Source organism: Quercus lobata, chromosome 12, assembly GCF_001633185.2.
Source record: "Quercus lobata isolate SW786 chromosome 12, ValleyOak3.0 Primary Assembly, whole genome shotgun sequence".
NCBI lineage: Eukaryota > Viridiplantae > Streptophyta > Magnoliopsida > Fagales > Fagaceae > Quercus > Quercus lobata.
The window spans coordinates 40,361,246-40,378,892 of NC_044915.1; the positions used below are offsets into that span (position 1 = coordinate 40,361,246).

The window sequence follows — 17,647 nt, forward strand, 5'->3', positions numbered from 1 at the left end:
GAGGACTATGCAATGCCTTGGTTCTGTCCAAAACCTAGTTTTCCACATCCAGGTAGTTGGTTTTCCCACAGGCTTGGGTCCGAGGACCATGCAATTGCCTTGGTCGTCCAAAACCTAGTTTTCCACACCAGGTAGTTGGTTTTCCACAGGCTTGGGTCCGAGGACCATGCCAATGCCTTGGTTCTGTCCAAAACCTAGTTTTCATTAACATCCAGGTAGTTGGTTTCCCCAGAGGTTGAGTCCGGTGGACCATTGCAATGCCTTGGTTCTGTCAAAACTAGTTCATTACATCCAGTAGTGGGTTTCCCCAGAGGCTTGGTCGAGGACCATGCAATGCCTTGGTTCTGTCTAAAAACCTAGTTTTTCATACATCCAGGAGTTGGTTTCCCCAGAGGCTTGAGTTCGAGGACCATGCAATCCTTGTTCTGTCCAAAACCTAGTTTCATTAATCCAGGTAGTTTGTTCCCCAGAGGCTTGGGTCCGAGGACCATGCAATGCCTTGGTTCTGTCCAAAACCTAGTTTTCATTACATCCAGGTAGTTGGTTTCCCCAGAGGCTTGGGTCCGAGGACCATGCAATGCCTTGGTTCTGTCAAAAACCTAGTTTTCATTACATCCAGGTAGTTGGTTTCCCCAGAGGCTTGAGTCCGAGGACCATGCCATGCCTTGGTTCTGTCCAAAACCTAGTTTTCATTACATCCAGGTAGTTGGTTTCCCCAGAGGCTTGAGTTCGGTGGACCATGCAATGCCTTGGTTCTGTCCAAAACCTAGTTTTCTCTTTGTATGGGGCCTTGGCTCGCCTTTAGCTCTAGGGGAGCTAGCTCTTCAGCCAAGCCCCTTGAGTTTATCTATACGGTTAGCGTTACCAAGCGCCTAGCTTGTTCTGTACGAGGAGCTTTAGCTTTTAGGGGAGTCAGCTCTTCAGCTAAGCCCCTCGTCAAGAAACGTAGCCCCTAGTGAGATTTTATACTTGAACTCTATAACCAACGGTTAGAAATAACAGAGGAAGTGTTTCAACCTACCGCCTGCGCCAACACGCAAGCCTTCCCCACAGACGGCGCCAATTGTAGGGTCACGATTCGTGGCGGACCGTAACAGTGTCGGGTTCGCACGTAAAACGGCCCTAACAATATCATTTGTAGAGCGTGGGTTTGAAAGGCTAGGCCTTGATCGATAGGCGGTGGGTTTTTCAGGGGGTTCATACAAGGTTAAATGATCGTCACCCCTAGAGTACTTCTCATGGAGGTGGGCTGGGAGGCTCTCGTTTCTTGGCCATTTTTCCCAGCCCCCCTTTTTAGGTTACTTATTTTTCCTTTTATATTTGCCTGCGTTCATTGTCCTTCGTCCACGTATTGGATCAACCTTTCCTAGATTGATACTTGTCCCATCAGCCCATATTCAAAGTCGTTGGGGGTGGTTGTAAAAGCCAAAGAATGCGGCTTTGTCAGGTTCAGAGCATTGAATGGCAGTAAGGGCAGCTTTCCCTGGATATTTTAGATCTTTTTTCCGAGTTTCAGTTTTATACCATTTTTACCCTTCTTTACGAGGGGGAACTTTGGGTCTGCCGAGGACTGAACTACCCTCGGCGGTACCCAAAGTCTATTTCTTTGAACCTGGGCCATAATCCTCCTCGGCTTGGCCCATAAATCTTTTACACCCTACAGTAGCTATAAAATACGTCAGTGATATAAAAAATAGAAAATGTTTAAATATTTAAAAAACATTTTTAGTAGATTGTACTATAAAAAAAAAAAATTCTCAATTTTTTTAATGTAACTTTTCCCATAAGATCAATATTGTTGGCATCCTTTAAAGATAATACACAATATTTTTGAGAAGAAGAAGAAGAAGCAGAGATGATGCTAACACATAATATACAATTATTAAGATTGCGTGATTTAAATTTGTGGCAAATAATATATATATATATATATATTAATATATGTGATAAAGGTTTTTATCTAAATGATATACAGTAGTCCATATTTTTAGTCTTGAGTCGAAAAGTCCATTTTCAATAGCCTTTTAAGTCTACAAATTGCTCAATCTATAGGCCTAGATCATTCAAAGAGTGCTATCTAAACTATATGACCCTTTATCACACAAATATTTTGATTTCCCTAAAGGAAGGCAGGTGTGTATCTAGTCATTTTCTTGATTTGTGCTACATAATTTAATAGTACGGATGATGTGATTGAATTTAAATGTTGAATAAAATAAGATGAGAAGAAAAAAGAGTAAAAATAAAATATATAGCAATAAACATCAAATTATCCAAGTCATACTATGTAATACAATAGGAGCATTATATTATTATATACTATATGTATAATGTAGTAGGATAATATTTAATAATCAAAGAGAATAAAAAATAACTTAAAACACAAAACTAAATCACATCAACTCAAAGTAGAATTCTAATTAACACAAAAGTTCATCAACCTAAAGTATGGATACAATAAAAAGAAAAAAATCAAACAAAAAATGAAAAATAAATTGAGAGAGAGAGAGAGAGAGAGAGAGAGAGAGAGAGAGAGAGAGAGAGAGAGAAGTAACATTTTTTTTTTTTTTTTGGTGTGAAAAAACTATGCATAGAATGGAAAAGAAAATGTCAAATTTATAGTAAGATATTGAGAATAAAAATAGTCAAATAAAAGAAGATAAAATGGTAGAGAGAGAATGATATTAAGGTAGAAAGTAGTGGGGAGATGAAAAGGAAAAAGGGAGGGAGAGTTTTGGAAAATTAATAATAAAAATAATAGTTAAAAGATATTTTAATTTTTAAATAACGGAGATTTTAAGTTACCTTTTTTTTTTTGGTGGAGGGGGAAAACTGGAAATTTTATTGATGTAAGCCTTTCAAATTGGCATGTAAAATAAAGTGTATCTGTGGTAGAACATCCTCCATCTACACTAAAAAATTTGGAATGCCTATTACAGATCTAGCTAGACCATGCACTGCTTGATTACCGTCTCTCTTGGTATGAGAGTATAGTAATTCATCAAAATTTTGAGACAAAGTTGTAACATCCTCTAACAATAAACCAGTAGGAGATAAAGCTTTAACATTCTCCCTTAAAGATTTTATCACTACCAATGAGTCACCCTTTAGAATGGCTCGTTTAATGCTGATCTCTGAAGCCAATGAAAGAGAAACAGCTACTGCCATTGTTTCAACCTCACCTCTGTTGTATGCTGCCGGTAATTTCTTTGCACAGGAGGCAATGACATGCCCTTCATCATTCCTTATAACCACGCCAACCCTTGACTTGTTATCTTAAATGAGAAAATGTTTAAAAAAATATATGGGAAAAATTGGCAACAAAAAAGATAATAACGTGACTATTGATGTGGCTCAACTGGAACGTAGCAACAATAAATGCTACACTTCAACTTTTAGATATATATAGAATGGAAAAGAAAATGTCAAATTTATAGTAAGATGTTGAGAATAAAAATGGTCAAAATTAGGGGTGTTCACCAAATTGCACCCTAACCACACCAAAACCGCCCGCAAAATGGTATAACCGCACCGCACCGCACCGCATTGCAACTATACAGTTTGCGGTTTTATAATAAAGAAACTTCATCGCACCACACCCTCTCTATATATTAATATATTTATTTTTTTAATATTAAATATATTATTAATAGTTTAATAACCCTCGTTTTCAACAAAAAAAGTTTAATAACCCAAGTAAGTATTGATTAGAAAAGCCAACTCAAAATAGAAAAACTAGCTCAATAGTTTAAAACTTGGCTCAAAACAAAGGGAAAGATCAGTTTTGGGTTGAGTAAGAAAAACTCAAAATTTGAAAAATATACCAGTTTCAAATTGTGTCTTATACATCGCACTACACATGTGACCACAAAAATAAGGTGCGGTGCAGTTATGGTTTTGGCTAAACTCTAAACTGCATTACACCACACCATACTGCATATGTGATTGCAAAAATGAGGTGCGGTGCGGTTATAATTTTGGCTAAACCGAACTGCGAAGTGTAGTGCTAAATATGGCCCAAAACCGCACTGCAAACACCCCTAGTCAAAACAAAAGAAGACAAAAGGGTAGATTGAGTGATATTAAAGTCGAAAGTAGTGAGGAGATGAAAATGAAAAATGGAAGGAGAGTTTTGGAAAATTAACAATAAAAATAATGGTTAAAAGATATTTTAATTTTTAAATAGTAGAGTTTTTAAGTTACCTTAAATGAGAAATGTTTAAAAAAAATACATAGGAAAAATTGGAAACAAAAAAGATAATGATGTTACTGCTAATGTGGCTCAGCTGGAGTATAGCAACAATAAATTCAACATTTTAACTTTTAGATATATATAGAATAGTAAAGAAAATGTCAAATTTATAGTAAGATGTTGAGAATAAGAATAGTCAAAATAAAAGAAGATAAAATGGTAGAGAGAAAATGATATTAGGGTAAAAAGTAGTGGAGAGATGAAAAGGAAAAAATGAGAGAGAGTTTTGGAAAATTAATAATAAAAATAATGGTTAAACGATATTTTAAATTTTAAATAATGGAGTTTTTAAGTTACCTTAAATGAGAAAATGTTTAAAAAAATATTGGAGAAATTGGAAATAAAAAAGATAATGATGTTGTTGCTGATGTGGTTTAACTGGATTGTAGCAATAATAAATGCTATGCTTCAGCTTTTAGATGTATATAGATATAAATGATGATGTGACATGTTGTTAATAAAGAGTGAGGAAACATTTGTATTAGTTTGTGAAAAACATTTCATATCATATTATCTATTTTACATTATATTTTATTAAACTATTATTTCTTTATCAAATTTTTATTACCCTCCCAATCATCTCTCTCTCGGTCTCTTTCTCTACCAAAAATCACAGCTTCCCCATATCAATTTTAGCAAACTCAGATCAATAAACACAACATTGATCAAACTACGAACCATTAACATAAATCAAATCAAACCAAACAGTCCAAACCCATAGACCAAATCAAACTAAATGCATAAAAACAAATCAAACCCATAAACCATATCAAACTATAAACATACAAACCTAGATCAAAGGTAACCAAACAACCTAAACTTGGATATGAAAATGGAGCCATTGCACAGCCAACACAAAACCACATAGGCCCAAATATTAAAATATTATTTCCTTATCAAAATTGTATACTAAATCTACCTATACCAGATTATATAAAATTGTGTAAAAATATATAGTTACAGACTTGCAATAACCTTATAAACATAAACGGTTTTGAAAAGTAGTTAAATAAAAATAGAAAAAGAATGTTCTTGTAGTAAAATAGACTATGACTAAATAGTAAATACTCGTAGACAATTCATGTATACAAGTCATGGTCGTTAAAAAAGGAAGTACCTTTTTCCTACTCTCATATCACAGCCGTACAAACCGTTCAAAATACAGTCAGTTTGTATATTTCACGACAATGATTTCAACTTTAAATTATACTATGACACAATTTTTGACACAATTTTATACAATTTACTACAAAACGGATTATAATTAATAAGAATATGATAGTAAGTCATATGAAAATACACTCTTACCAATTACACCACATACCGAATTATGACATAAAATTATGCCAAATATCGTGTCCCTTTCATCATTTTTCAACTTTTTAAGTGAAAAAGTGAGACTTCCCACGATACTGCCAGTTAAAATGGCACCTATCTTCAGCTTCGGAGTTGCTTCTCATTCTTCTCTAAATAAAGATAAGAACTTCTAGACCCACAAAAGTCTACACCATTCCGTCCACCACACGACATGTCGTCCCGGCCGTATCTCTACCATTTCTATTTCCTTTTTTGTTTCTTTTCCCTTCTCTCCGGGATCCAATCCGATGACCTCCAAATTATCATGAAACTAAAATCCACCCTTCAAACACCAAACACCAATGTCTTCAATTCCTGGGAATCCAGAAATTCCATGTGCAAAGACTTCGCTGGAATCACCTGCAATTCAGGGGGTTCCGTTACTGAAATCGAGCTGTCAAACCAAAATTTAACAGGGGTTGTTCCTCTTGATTCAATATGCCAGCTACAATCACTGGAAAAGCTTTCCCTCGGGTTCAACCAATTCAATGGTCCAATTATGGCTGACTTGAAAAAGTGTGTCAAATTGAAGTATCTGGATTTGGGCAACAATTTCTTCTCAGGGTCATCGATTCCAGACATATCCACTTTGGGCCAATTACAATATCTGCATCTAAACAACAGTAGTTTTTCGGGGACTTTTCCGTGGAAATCACTGCACAACGTTACCGGTCTCATCGAGCTCAGCGTTGGAGACAACTTTTTTGAACCTTTTCAATTTCCAGACGAGGTTTTACAGCTTACAAACCTGACGGTGCTTTACCTCTCCCATTGCAACATGCAAGGAACGATTCCAACTGGGATTGGAAACCTTAAACAGCTAACCAGTATGGAGCTTTCTGACAACAACATGACTGGCAAGATCCCTGAAGAGATTGGAAACCTCGTTAACCTCTGGAGGCTTGAGATCTACAACAACTCTTTCAATGGAAAACTTCCTGTCGGTTTAAGAAACCTCGCAAAGCTTCAGCAGTTCGATGCTTCCAGGAACGATCTTGAAGGTGATTTGTCTGAGTTGAAGTTCTTGACAAACGTGGTGTCTCTGCAACTATTTGAAAACAGTCTCTCTGGCCAAGTCCCAGCCGAGTTTGGTGAGTTCAAAAGCCTTGTGAACCTTTCTCTGTATAGAAACAGCTTCACCGGTCCCCTGCCTGAGAACCTTGGCTCTTTGGCCAATTTCGATTTCATTGACGTGTCTGAGAATTTTTTTACCGGTCCAATTCCACCAAATATGTGCAAGCAAGGTACCATGAGAATGCTTCTTATGCTTCAGAACAATTTCACTGGTGAAATTCCGGCGACTTACGCAAACTGTCCCACGCTACGTCGTTTCAGAGTCAACAATAACTCGCTTTCTGGTACTGTTCCCGCTGGAATCTGGGGATTGCCGAACTTGAACATAATTGATATCACATTGAATAACATCGAAGGTCCAATTACTTCTGATATCAAGAATGCCAAGTCTCTTGGCCAGTTATTTGCGTCAAGCAATCGGTTATACGGTGAATTGCCAGCGGAGATTTCAGAAGCCACGTCTTTGGTTTCCATTCAATTGAATGACAATCAAATTTCGGGCAATATTCCAACCAATATTGGTGATCTGAAGCAATTGGGCGCTCTTCAATTACAAAACAACAGGCTATCTGGCTCAATCCCGGATACAATTGGTTCTTGTTATTCTCTCTCTGATATAAACACTGCTAATAATTCACTTTCCGGTGATATTCCGTCTTCATTGGGGTCTCTACCAACTCTTAACTCTCTGAACCTGTCATATAATAAACTTTCCGGTCAAATTCCAGGGAGTTTGGCATCTCTTCGGTTAAGCCTTCTCGATCTTTCTCACAACACTCTAACCGGTCTTGTACCACAAGCTCTTGCAATTGAAGCTTATAATGGTAGCTTCGCCGGAAATTCAGGACTCTGCAGCCTTCGTATCAGCGCCTTCCCAAAGTGTCCCTCAGGTTCACATATGCCCAAGTATGTTCATACAATAATCATTTGCTTAGCAATAGGTTTGGCTCTCTTGCTTGTGGCTTTGTTATGCTGCTTCAAGTTAAAGAAGAGTGAAAAAGATCATCAAAACCGTTCGTTAAAGGATGAATCTTGGGACTTTAAGTCGTTCCATGTGTTGAGCTTCACAGAGGATGAGATTCTTGATTCCATCAAGCAAGAGAATCTAATTGGAACAGGTGGGTCAGGGAATGTGTATAAAGTCGCTGTCTCTAACGGTACTAAAGAACTTGCGGTGAAACACATATGGAATTCTGATGGCAAAAAGAGCCAGAGCACCACACCGATGCTTTCTAAACGTGCCGGAAATTCAAAGCAATTTGACGCTGAGGTGCAGACTTTGAGCTCAATAAGGCATATGAATGTGGTGAAGTTGTATTGTAGTATTACCAGTGAGGACTCAAGCTTGTTGGTGTATGAGTATTTACCAAATGGGAGTTTGTGGGATAGGCTGCACTCAAGCCAGAAGATGGAGCTTGATTGGGATACAAGGTATGAGATTGCAGTGGGAGCAGCCAGAGGGTTGGAGTATCTACATCATGGGTGTGAGAAACCCGTGATTCACAGGGATGTCAAGTCTAGTAATATATTGCTGGATGAGTCTATGAAGCCAAAGATTGCTGATTTTGGACTTGCTAAGACTCTTCAGGCCAATGGTGGCAGGGATTCAACCCATGTAATTGCGGGAACACATGGCTACATTGCTCCTGGTTAGTGGACATCCACTCCTTATTTTCATTTGGGTTAAAATTTTTAAGGCTATATTTGAATATGTTAGTTTTTTTTTTTTCAATATTCGTTATGATTTTTCTAATGAGCTGTTGATTATGCAGAATATGGGTACACATACAAAGTGAATGAGAAGAGTGATGTATACAGTTTTGGAGTGGTATTGATGGAGCTGGTGAGCGGAAAAAGACCAATAGATCCGGAATACGGTGAGAACAAGGACATTGTGAGTTGGGTTAGTAGCAAAATAAAGACCAGGGAAAGTGTATTAAGTGTGGTGGACTCTAGAATTCCTGGGGTTTTAAAGGAAGACGTTGTTAAGGTACTGAAAATTGCAGTTCTCTGCACAGCAACACTTCCCACTCTTCGACCCACAATGAGAAGTGTTGTACAAATGCTAGAGGATGCTGAGCCGGGTAAATTGGTGGGGATTGCGATTACCAAAGATGGTGCTAGCAAGAGTAGTAAGAATAGCGGAGTGACGGGTACAGGGAAATTTAATCCAGACTTATAAAGCTTTCAAAATTTGTCATTAGGGGTTCAAGATTTTTGGTCATCCCCATCCTTCTGCTTCTTGTAACATGTAGCATTACTGTGTAGTAGATGAGAGTGAGACTTTGAGATTATATTACAATATTAGCTGAAGCCTGTAGCATTTTACGTTTGTAATTTGCGAATGTAACATTGTAAAATAGTGTAAGAAAAAAGAAAGTGATGGTTGGTGAATCTCTTTAGGATTTTAGTTCATGATTACTTTTGGTTCCCATCCATAGCTTCGCATATGAGAGGTGTGGTGTAATTCTGGAACCGAAGGGCAACATAGATTAATAGATATTAAAATAACCTCTTCTAAAATATGCCTTTAATAAGTGTGTAAAGCAGATTTTTTTGTTTACTTTATTTTGTAATCACTTTGGATGGTAACAACTAACAAGAATGTACAATGCAGTAACTACATCACATCAAATGAACCCTAAGTCCTCACTTTTAATAACTTGATGGTACATCACATCACATTTTTTCATCTAATTTGCAATCTTTTATTTTTTTGGTTGCCTACCACAGTATCCAGGGCTTCGCCCCGACTAATCTGTTGGTCGACCCTCGTCGCACACCTGGCCTGGTGGGTGAGTCTCCCAACGGGGATTTTCTGCATACACAAGCGCTCGAACTCGAGAGCCCCTCAAACTTGCTTAAGCGATACCAAGCTGCTTACCACTTGGACCAACCCCCGTTGGTAATTTGCAATCTTTTATTATTTCGTATATTTAATATATAAACCCCTTGCTTTTTAACTATACCAGTTTGGATTGCACGTGCAAGGCACATGCTGGCCATTACATAAAAATACATAAAAACATTAATATATGATAAAATATAAAATTTATTCGTAAGACAAAACAAGGATTTAAAAAAAGATATCAATTTTACTATTTCGGAAGGAAATTTATAGATTATAATCACATAGTACATTGTGTGGGGTAAAAGACCAGTAGGCCTATGTCGATGACTACATTGGGCCAAAGGCCCAGCCTAAGGGAAAAATCTCTCCTCGGCCGTAGGGAGAGTCCTCCTCGGCACAATGTAGCCGAGAATGGAGCAGGTAACCTGCCACCGGTAGTGACACTCCCTATCATTTCCCGGAGCGGGAAAATTACTAAAGTAGAAAAGGACAATGAAAGTGTTGAAAGGAAAGACTATCATTATCACATTCAGTGCCTTGTGCCTGACACGGCCATACCTCTCTATCCTTACAACAACTCCTAACAACTGGAAGGAAGGGCTGATGGGACAAGTACCTACCCTAGGGGCCCTATTCAGGAGGAAGGAAACTACTATAAAAAGGGAGTAAAGTGAGACAGAAGGGGCGGGGCGGAGACCCCCCAACACACTAGAGGCACCGAAAAGAAAAGGCTCCCCGGACCATGGCAAGGACCGATCCTCTCTGATGAATCCGGTTCACCTCAACCTAATCGTAAACAGTACCATGATGACCGTTGTTCATACGCTAAAACCTACCTTTTTAGTCCACTCTCTACAAATTCATTGTACTGGGCTCACAGGTCTAAAGTTTCATTCATTTTGGGCATGACCTGAAAAACGTGACCCTACATACATATTTCAAATATAACATGTGCTTAGAAAACATGAGATCACAAAGTTGAGCAAATATGGTGTCCAGAGAGAACTCAAAAATAATAAAAGTAAAAAATAAAAACCTCATCGAAGACCAAGAGGGGACCTGTTTTTTTTCTGCCAATAGAATGAGACAAAGTGATACACAATATACTAAAAATGCATATGTTTGTCTTCCTTCATATGCCTAATCGTTTGTTCAATATAGTTCACAAAAATAGAGTCTTCCATTATATTAAACTTGAACCACATATTCATTTCTTTTGTTCTGTTGGATCGTAAACAAAGATGTTGAACTTATCTCTCGAGTCTCCATGGATTCAAATATCGATCCCTTAGAGGGATTAAAAAAAAAAAAATTTTCTATCAAAAGAACGCACAACAATGTTTTCAATATCCTTGACGCCATCCTACAATCATAAAAGTAACCGTGTAAGCTTTCTATATTTTAGTAAACACAATGAAAAATATAGATTTTAAATGTAGCTAATTGAGCATGTAGAATTTATAAAATTGTTGTGTTTTGATACCAGTAATGCATGAACAATCCTCAAATGCTGAACATGACAAATTTGGTGAGGGCTTGAATTAATGATTTTAAATATCATATTGAGTTGTAATTCTCAAATAAAAAAGATACTAATTTAAATAACTCAGTTATTTATGGAGTATTCGTAGTAAAGGAAAAAAATAACTCACTTATATTTACATGGAAGACATCATCAACTTTAATATAGAAATTCTGCATCCCACATATAGCATCAGCTGGCGAAAAATATATCTTTGTTTAGGCAGACAATTCTAGGTAGCCTTTAACTTGGTCCTGCTCACAAGTAACACTAATGTAAAGTCAAATGGCATTTTCTATTTACCAAATTGATACAGTGAATTTTTTTTTTTTTTTGAAGTGATAATACATGCAGCTGTTTAGGGTAGGCAACAAGGGAATGGCAAAATATGAAATTATGTCCTCTGCTTCAATAGCTCCCTAGAGTACACCCAATTAATGAGGCATTAAAAATGAGAAGAAAATGTTTAATTAATTATCCATTATGTCTATTCTCTCAGGCATTCATAATGAATATCAGTTATTGGAAAGACAGTGGCATATGCGAATAAACATGACTGGGCTGCAAGCTCATATGAAAATTTTGAGAACTAACCCACCAAAAAAAAAAAAAAAAAACCAATGTGCTTGAAAAAGAAATGAGCAGAGATTCACTTAGGACTCCAAGAGATTGACTTATGTTTCCGCCTCCAGGAAAAAATGATTATGCTTCATGATTGAATAATCTTCTTGTTAAGAAATAAGAGTATTCAGCTAAGAATTTGTGGTGGAAAAAATGAAAAGAAATAGAAAAGAGGATCAAATGATAATTGGCAACCAAAAATAGTTTGCAGTATTATTAGAAAAAAGTCACGAGATCTGAATTTAAATAAAGATATGCAGGCATAAATTGTGTCCACTTATTCAATATTAGCATCAAAAAGAAAATTAAATGCTGAACCATGACCAATGACAGAACAAATGATAATGCCCTTCTATCTGAAGCTTCCTTCTCTTCTTACCTATTTACCATGTTTCCAGAAGCAAAGAAAATTAAAAAACTAATCCAAATAAACAACTGGAATAGCATAAGAATAATGCAAAAAAACTAAGAGAGAGAAAGCAGAAAACCAACCTATGATCCTTGTGACATTTATGTCACGCAAACTGAATCTCATCTTGTCCAGCTACTAAAAGTAGTATTAATTCCTAAAATCATTAGATACTCTCTTTTTCAAGATGATCCATTCCTTCTTCTCTTTTTAGACAAGTTTTCAGGTTCATTACAGACGATTCATTTCTTTTTTAGATCTTGTTACAAAGGAGAGATGCTTCATATAGACTCCTAAGCTGCCCTTGCAATCTCTAAACTTGAAATAGTTTTATCTAATGTCCTACATTCAACATACATTTTTGTTATACATCAACAATCAGGGTAGGTGATTTGAACCTTGAATGGCTCTGTTGGAAACACTGGGATAAGTGTTGCATTTTAAAATACTTCTAAATGAATCTCTTTTTTTATAAGTTATACTTCTAAATCAAACTGATATAGCTTGCACCCATACTATAAATCACAATTTAGATATATCTCACATCTGCAATCAAAGGTGTCAAGTAAATTTATTATTACCACAAAATTAAAGAAGACCCAATTATTATATGTCATGAAACAATGAAAAAAGATTGAAAAGTACCTTTCAATGTCCTCAAAACATTGAAAATAAAAAAATGTGGGACACCCAGATCAAAACAGGACAGAAATCACGAATTTAGAAATTCTAAAGTTGTTAATAAAACATGTAAAAAATAATTCAAACCTCAGAAAACTATTAAGCACAGTTATTTTCAGTAACCAAATCTCACACTCTTCGCCGCTCCCATCTCATAACACACACAAATACTCATCTTTTTTTCTTTTTTTTCCTGACATTTTCAAAGAAAAGAAAGGAGCATGGACATTGCTATAATTGAAAGAAAATGTGAAATCTTACCAAAGGAAAATTTTGGGCTGCTCCTATAACACTTTCTTCAACTGCAATTTACATAAACGGTGAATTTAGAAGCATAATAAAAATCAGCCTTGGAATCAAAATATATTCTCTGAAGGGGGAGAGAGATAATCTCAAGGTTATCTCCCGGACAATATCCATAAAAAATTTCCTCTTAACTTATTCAAATTTATGTAAGAACTCTTGAAGACAAAATATTGATTAGTGACAAAAGTTAAAAAAAACCCTACACGAAAAGTATAAAAAAGACTTAACAGATTCACGAATTTTGGATTGAGAAATACAAGAGCATAACTAATGAAACGCAGAAACTATGTGGCTCTCAAAAGTCTCTCATCTTCTGCTTTTTTGGGGTAAATTTTCTAAATAGGAAGGAATGGATTGGGTGTTTAGGAGACGTGAAGAAGAATGAGAAGCCAATGGAAATAGGAGACACTGAGACACTGATACACTTTTTTTTTAAGGTAATAGATATCTTCGTTAAAAAATGTATGTCATATTCACGATGATGGACCGAATGTACTAAAAACAAATCCAAACAAATCAAACAAGGATAGAATGCACGAAATCAAAAATGGAAATACATTGGGTAAAACCTCAAGTACGAGACCACCCAAACAATGTCCCAAGCAAAGACTTCAAAAAATCCGTAATGATTTCAACTTTGAATTATACTATGGACAAAATTTTTGGTATAATTTTTTATCACAATTTATCATATGACAAGTTATGATTAGTAAGGGTATGTAAGTGGATCATATAAAGACAGACTCTTACCTGCCAAAATTGTGTCCCTTTATAATTCTTCAACTTTTTAAGTGAAAAAGTGAGACTTCCCACGATACTGTTAGTTAAAATGGCACCTATCTTCAGCTTCAGAGTTGCTTCTCATTCTTCTCTAAATAAAGATAAGAACTTCTAGACCCACAAAAGTCAACACCATTCCGTCCACCGGATGACATGTCGTCCCGGCCGTATCTCTACCACTTCTGTTTCCTTTTTTGTTTCTTTTCCCTTCTCTCCGGGATCCAATCCGATGACCTCCAAATTCTCATGAAACTAAAATCCACCCTTCAAACACCAAACACCAATGTCTTCAATTCCTGGGAATCCAGCAATTCCATGTGCAAAGATTTCACTGGAATCACCTGCAATTCAGGGGGTTCCGTTACTGAAATCAAGCTGTCAAACCAAAATTTAACAGGGGCTGTTCCTCTTGATTCAATATGCCAGCTACAATCACTGGAAAAGCTTTCCCTCGGGTTCAACCAATTCAATGGTCCAATTATGGCTGACTTGAAAAAGTGTGTCAAATTGAAGTATCTGGATTTGGGCAACAATTTCTTCTCAGGGTCATCGATTCCAGACATATCCACTATGGGCCAATTACAATATCTGTATCTAAACAACAGTGGTTTTTCGGGGACTTTCCCGTGGAAATCACTGCACAACGTTACCGGTCTCATCGAGCTCAGCGTTGGAGACAACTTTTTTGAACCTTTTCAATTTCCAGACGAGGTTTTACAGCTTACAAACCTGACGGTGCTTTACCTCTCCCATTGCAACATGCAAGGAACGATTCCAACTGGGATTGGAAACCTTAAACAGCTAACTAGTATTGAGCTTTCTGACAACAACATGACTGGCGAAATCCCAGCAGAGATTGGAAACCTCGTTAACCTCTGGAGGCTTGAGATCTACAACAACTCTTTCAATGGAAAACTTCCTGTCGGTTTAAGAAACCTCACAAAGCTTCGGCAGTTCGATGCTTCCCAAAACTATCTTGAAGGCGATTTGTCTGAGTTGAAGTTCTTGACAAACGTGGTGTCTCTGCAACTATATGAAAACAGTCTCTCTGGCCAAGTCCCAGCCGAGTTTGGTGAGTTCAAAAGCCTTGTGAACCTTTCTCTGTATAGAAACAGCTTCACCGGTCCCCTGCCTGAGAACCTTGGCTCTTGGGCCAAATTCGATTTCATTGACGTGTCTGAGAATTTATTTACCGGTCCAATTCCACCAAATATGTGCAAGCAAGGTACCATGAAAGGGCTTCTTATGCTTCAGAACAATTTCACCGGTGAAATTCCGGCGACCTACGCAAACTGTCCCACGCTACGTCGTTTCAGAGTCAACAATAACTCGCTTTCTGGTACTGTTCCCGCTGGAATCTGGGGATTGCCGAACTTGAACATAATTGATATCACATTGAATAACATCGAAGGTCCAATTACTTCTGATATCAAGAACGCCAAGTCTCTTAGCCAGTTATTTGCGTCAAGCAATCGGTTATACGGTGAATTGCCAGCGGAGATTTCAGAAGCCACGTCTTTGGTTTCCATTCGATTGAATGACAATCAAATTTCGGGCAATATTCCAACCAATATTGGTGATCTGAAGCAATTGGGCGCTCTTCAATTACAAAACAACAGGCTATCTGGCTCAATCCCGGATACAATTGGTTCTTGTTATTCTCTCTCTGATATAAACACTGCTAATAATTCACTTTCCGGTGATATTCCGTCTTCATTGGGGTCTCTACCAACTCTTAACTCTCTGAACCTGTCATATAATAAACTTTCCGGTCAAATTCCAGGGAGTTTGGCATCTCTTCGGTTAAGCCTTCTCGATCTTTCTCACAACACTCTAACCGGTCTTGTACCACAAGCTCTTGCAATTGAAGCTTATAATGGTAGCTTCGCCGGAAATTCAGGACTCTGCAGCCTTCGTATCAGCGCCTTCCCAAAGTGTCCCTCAGGTTCACATATGCCCAAGTATGTTCATACAATAATCATTTGCTTAGCAATAGGTTTGGCTCTCTTGCTTGTGGCTTTGTTATGCTGCTTCAAGTTAAAGAAGAGTGAAAAAGATCATCAAAACCGTTCGTTAAAGGATGAATCTTGGGACTTTAAGTCGTTCCATGTGTTGAGCTTCACAGAGGATGAGATTCTTGATTCCATCAAGCAAGAGAATCTAATTGGAACAGGTGGGTCAGGGAATGTGTATAAAGTGGCAGTCTCTAACGGTACTAATGAACTTGCGGTGAAACACATATGGAATACTGATGGCAAAAAGAGCCAGAGCACCACACCGATGCTTTCTAAACGTGCCGGAAAGTCAAAGCAATTTGACGCTGAGGTGCAGACTTTGAGCTCAATAAGGCATATGAATGTGGTGAAGTTGTATTGTAGTATTACCAGTGAGGACTCAAGCTTGTTGGTGTATGAGTATTTACCAAATGGGAGTTTGTGGGATAGGCTGCACTCAAGCCAGAAGATGGAGCTTGATTGGGATACAAGGTATGAGATTGCAGTGGGAGCAGCCAGAGGGTTGGAGTATCTACATCATGGGTGTGAGAAACCCGTGATTCACAGGGATGTCAAGTCTAGTAATATATTGCTGGATGAGTCTATGAAGCCAAAGATTGCTGATTTTGGACTTGCTAAGACTCTTCAGGCCAATGGTGGCAGGGATTCAACCCAGGTAATTGCGGGAACACATGGCTACATTGCTCCTGGTTAGTGGACATCCACTCCTTATTTTCATTTGTGTTTAAATTTTTAAGGCTATATTTGAATATGTTAGTTTTTTTTTTTTTCTTTCAATATTCGTTATTCGTTATGATTTTTCTAATGAGCTGTTGATTATGCAGAATATGGGTACACATACAAAGTGAATGAGAAGAGTGATGTATACAGTTTTGGAGTGGTATTGATGGAGCTGGTGAGCGGAAAATGTCCAATAGATCCGGAATACGGTGAGAACAAAGACATTGTGAGTTGGGTTAGTAGCAAAATAAAGACCAGGGAAAGTGTATTAAGTGTGGTGGACTCTAGAATTCCTGAGGTTTTAAAGGAAGACGTTGTTAAGGTACTGAAAATTTCAGTTCTCTGCACAGCAACACTTCACACTCTTCGACCCACAATGAGAAGTGTTGTACAAATGCTAGAGGATGCTGAGCCGGGTAAATTGCTGGGGATTGCGATTACCAAAGATGGTGCTAGCAAGAGTAGTAAGAATAGCGGAGTGACGGGTACAGGGAAATTTAATCCAGACTCTTAAGCTTCCAAAATTTGTCATTTGGAGTTCAAGATTTTTGGTCATCCCCATCCTTCTGCTTCTTGTAACATGTAGCATTACTGTGTAGTAGATGAGAGTGAGACTTTGAGATTATATTACAATATTAGCTGGAGCCTGTAAAATAGTGTAAGAGAATATTTACGTTTGTAATTTGCGAATGTAACATTGTAAAATAGTGTAAGTAAAAAGAAAGTTATGGTCGGTGACTCTCTTTAGGATTTGTGTTCATGATTTCTTTTGGTTCCCATCCATAGCTTCCCAAATGAGAGGTGCGGTGTAATTCTGGAACCGAAGGGCAACATAGAATAATAGATATTAAAATAATCTCTACTAAAATATGCCTCTAATAAGGGTCCGTTTGGATTAAACTTATTTTGCTAAAACTGAAAACTGAAAACACTATAGCAAAATAATTTTTAAATGTGTTAATAGTGTCGTGAGACCCATTTTTAATGAAAAAGTTGTTAAAAAGTGAAGTTTGTGGGACCCATTAATAGTGCACAGATGTACTGTTCACGGAAGAAAAGT

At 37.3% G+C, this 17,647-nt stretch overlaps 2 protein-coding genes and 1 long non-coding RNA gene across 4 annotated transcripts; 2 read left to right on the forward strand and 1 right to left on the reverse strand.

The window, feature by feature from the left end:
• The first annotated feature begins 5,659 nt into the window (after positions 1 to 5,659).
• LOC115971362 (receptor-like protein kinase 7) lies at positions 5,660 to 9,205 on the forward strand. The gene is made up of 2 exons (XM_031091241.1): positions 5,660 to 8,331; positions 8,455 to 9,205. Exons 1-2 carry the CDS (start codon positions 5,781 to 5,783, stop codon positions 8,862 to 8,864), a joined length of 2,961 nt encoding a protein of 986 aa, XP_030947101.1. The 5' UTR covers positions 5,660 to 5,780; the 3' UTR covers positions 8,865 to 9,205.
• Positions 9,206 to 10,736: 1,531 nt separating this feature from the next.
• On the reverse strand, positions 10,737 to 11,852 carry LOC115971006. The gene is made up of 3 exons (XR_004087192.1): positions 11,709 to 11,852; positions 11,186 to 11,309; positions 10,737 to 10,896 (listed from the first exon to the last, which is right to left on the reverse strand). It is a non-coding gene; the product is annotated as an uncharacterized LOC115971006 (long non-coding RNA).
• A 2,007-nt stretch (positions 11,853 to 13,859) lies between these two features.
• Positions 13,860 to 17,327, forward strand: LOC115971728 (receptor-like protein kinase 7). Of its 2 annotated transcripts, none has more exons than XM_031091746.1 (2): positions 13,860 to 16,522; positions 16,692 to 16,759. In XM_031091746.1, exons 1-2 carry the CDS (start codon positions 14,006 to 14,008, stop codon positions 16,713 to 16,715), a joined length of 2,541 nt encoding a protein of 846 aa, XP_030947606.1. In that variant the 5' UTR covers positions 13,860 to 14,005; the 3' UTR covers positions 16,716 to 16,759. The 2 variants fall into 2 exon arrangements, with proteins under 2 accessions (XP_030947606.1, XP_030947605.1); XM_031091745.1 differs by having other exon boundaries at positions 13,861 to 16,556; positions 16,692 to 17,327.
• The last annotated feature ends 320 nt before the right edge of the window (positions 17,328 to 17,647 follow it).

Bases quoted from the DNA above. Each gene is read 5' to 3' on its own strand.
- LOC115971728 (XM_031091745.1), top strand. From the start codon at position 14,006: ATGTCGTCCCGGCCGTATCTCTACCACTTCTGTTTCCTTTTTTGTTTC. The intron at 16,557-16,691 runs GTTAGTGGACAT...TTGATTATGCAG, and splicing joins ACATGGCTACATTGCTCCTG to AATATGGGTACACATACAAA.
- LOC115971362 (XM_031091241.1), top strand. From the start codon at position 5,781: ATGTCGTCCCGGCCGTATCTCTACCATTTCTATTTCCTTTTTTGTTTC. The intron at 8,332-8,454 runs GTTAGTGGACAT...TTGATTATGCAG, and splicing joins ACATGGCTACATTGCTCCTG to AATATGGGTACACATACAAA.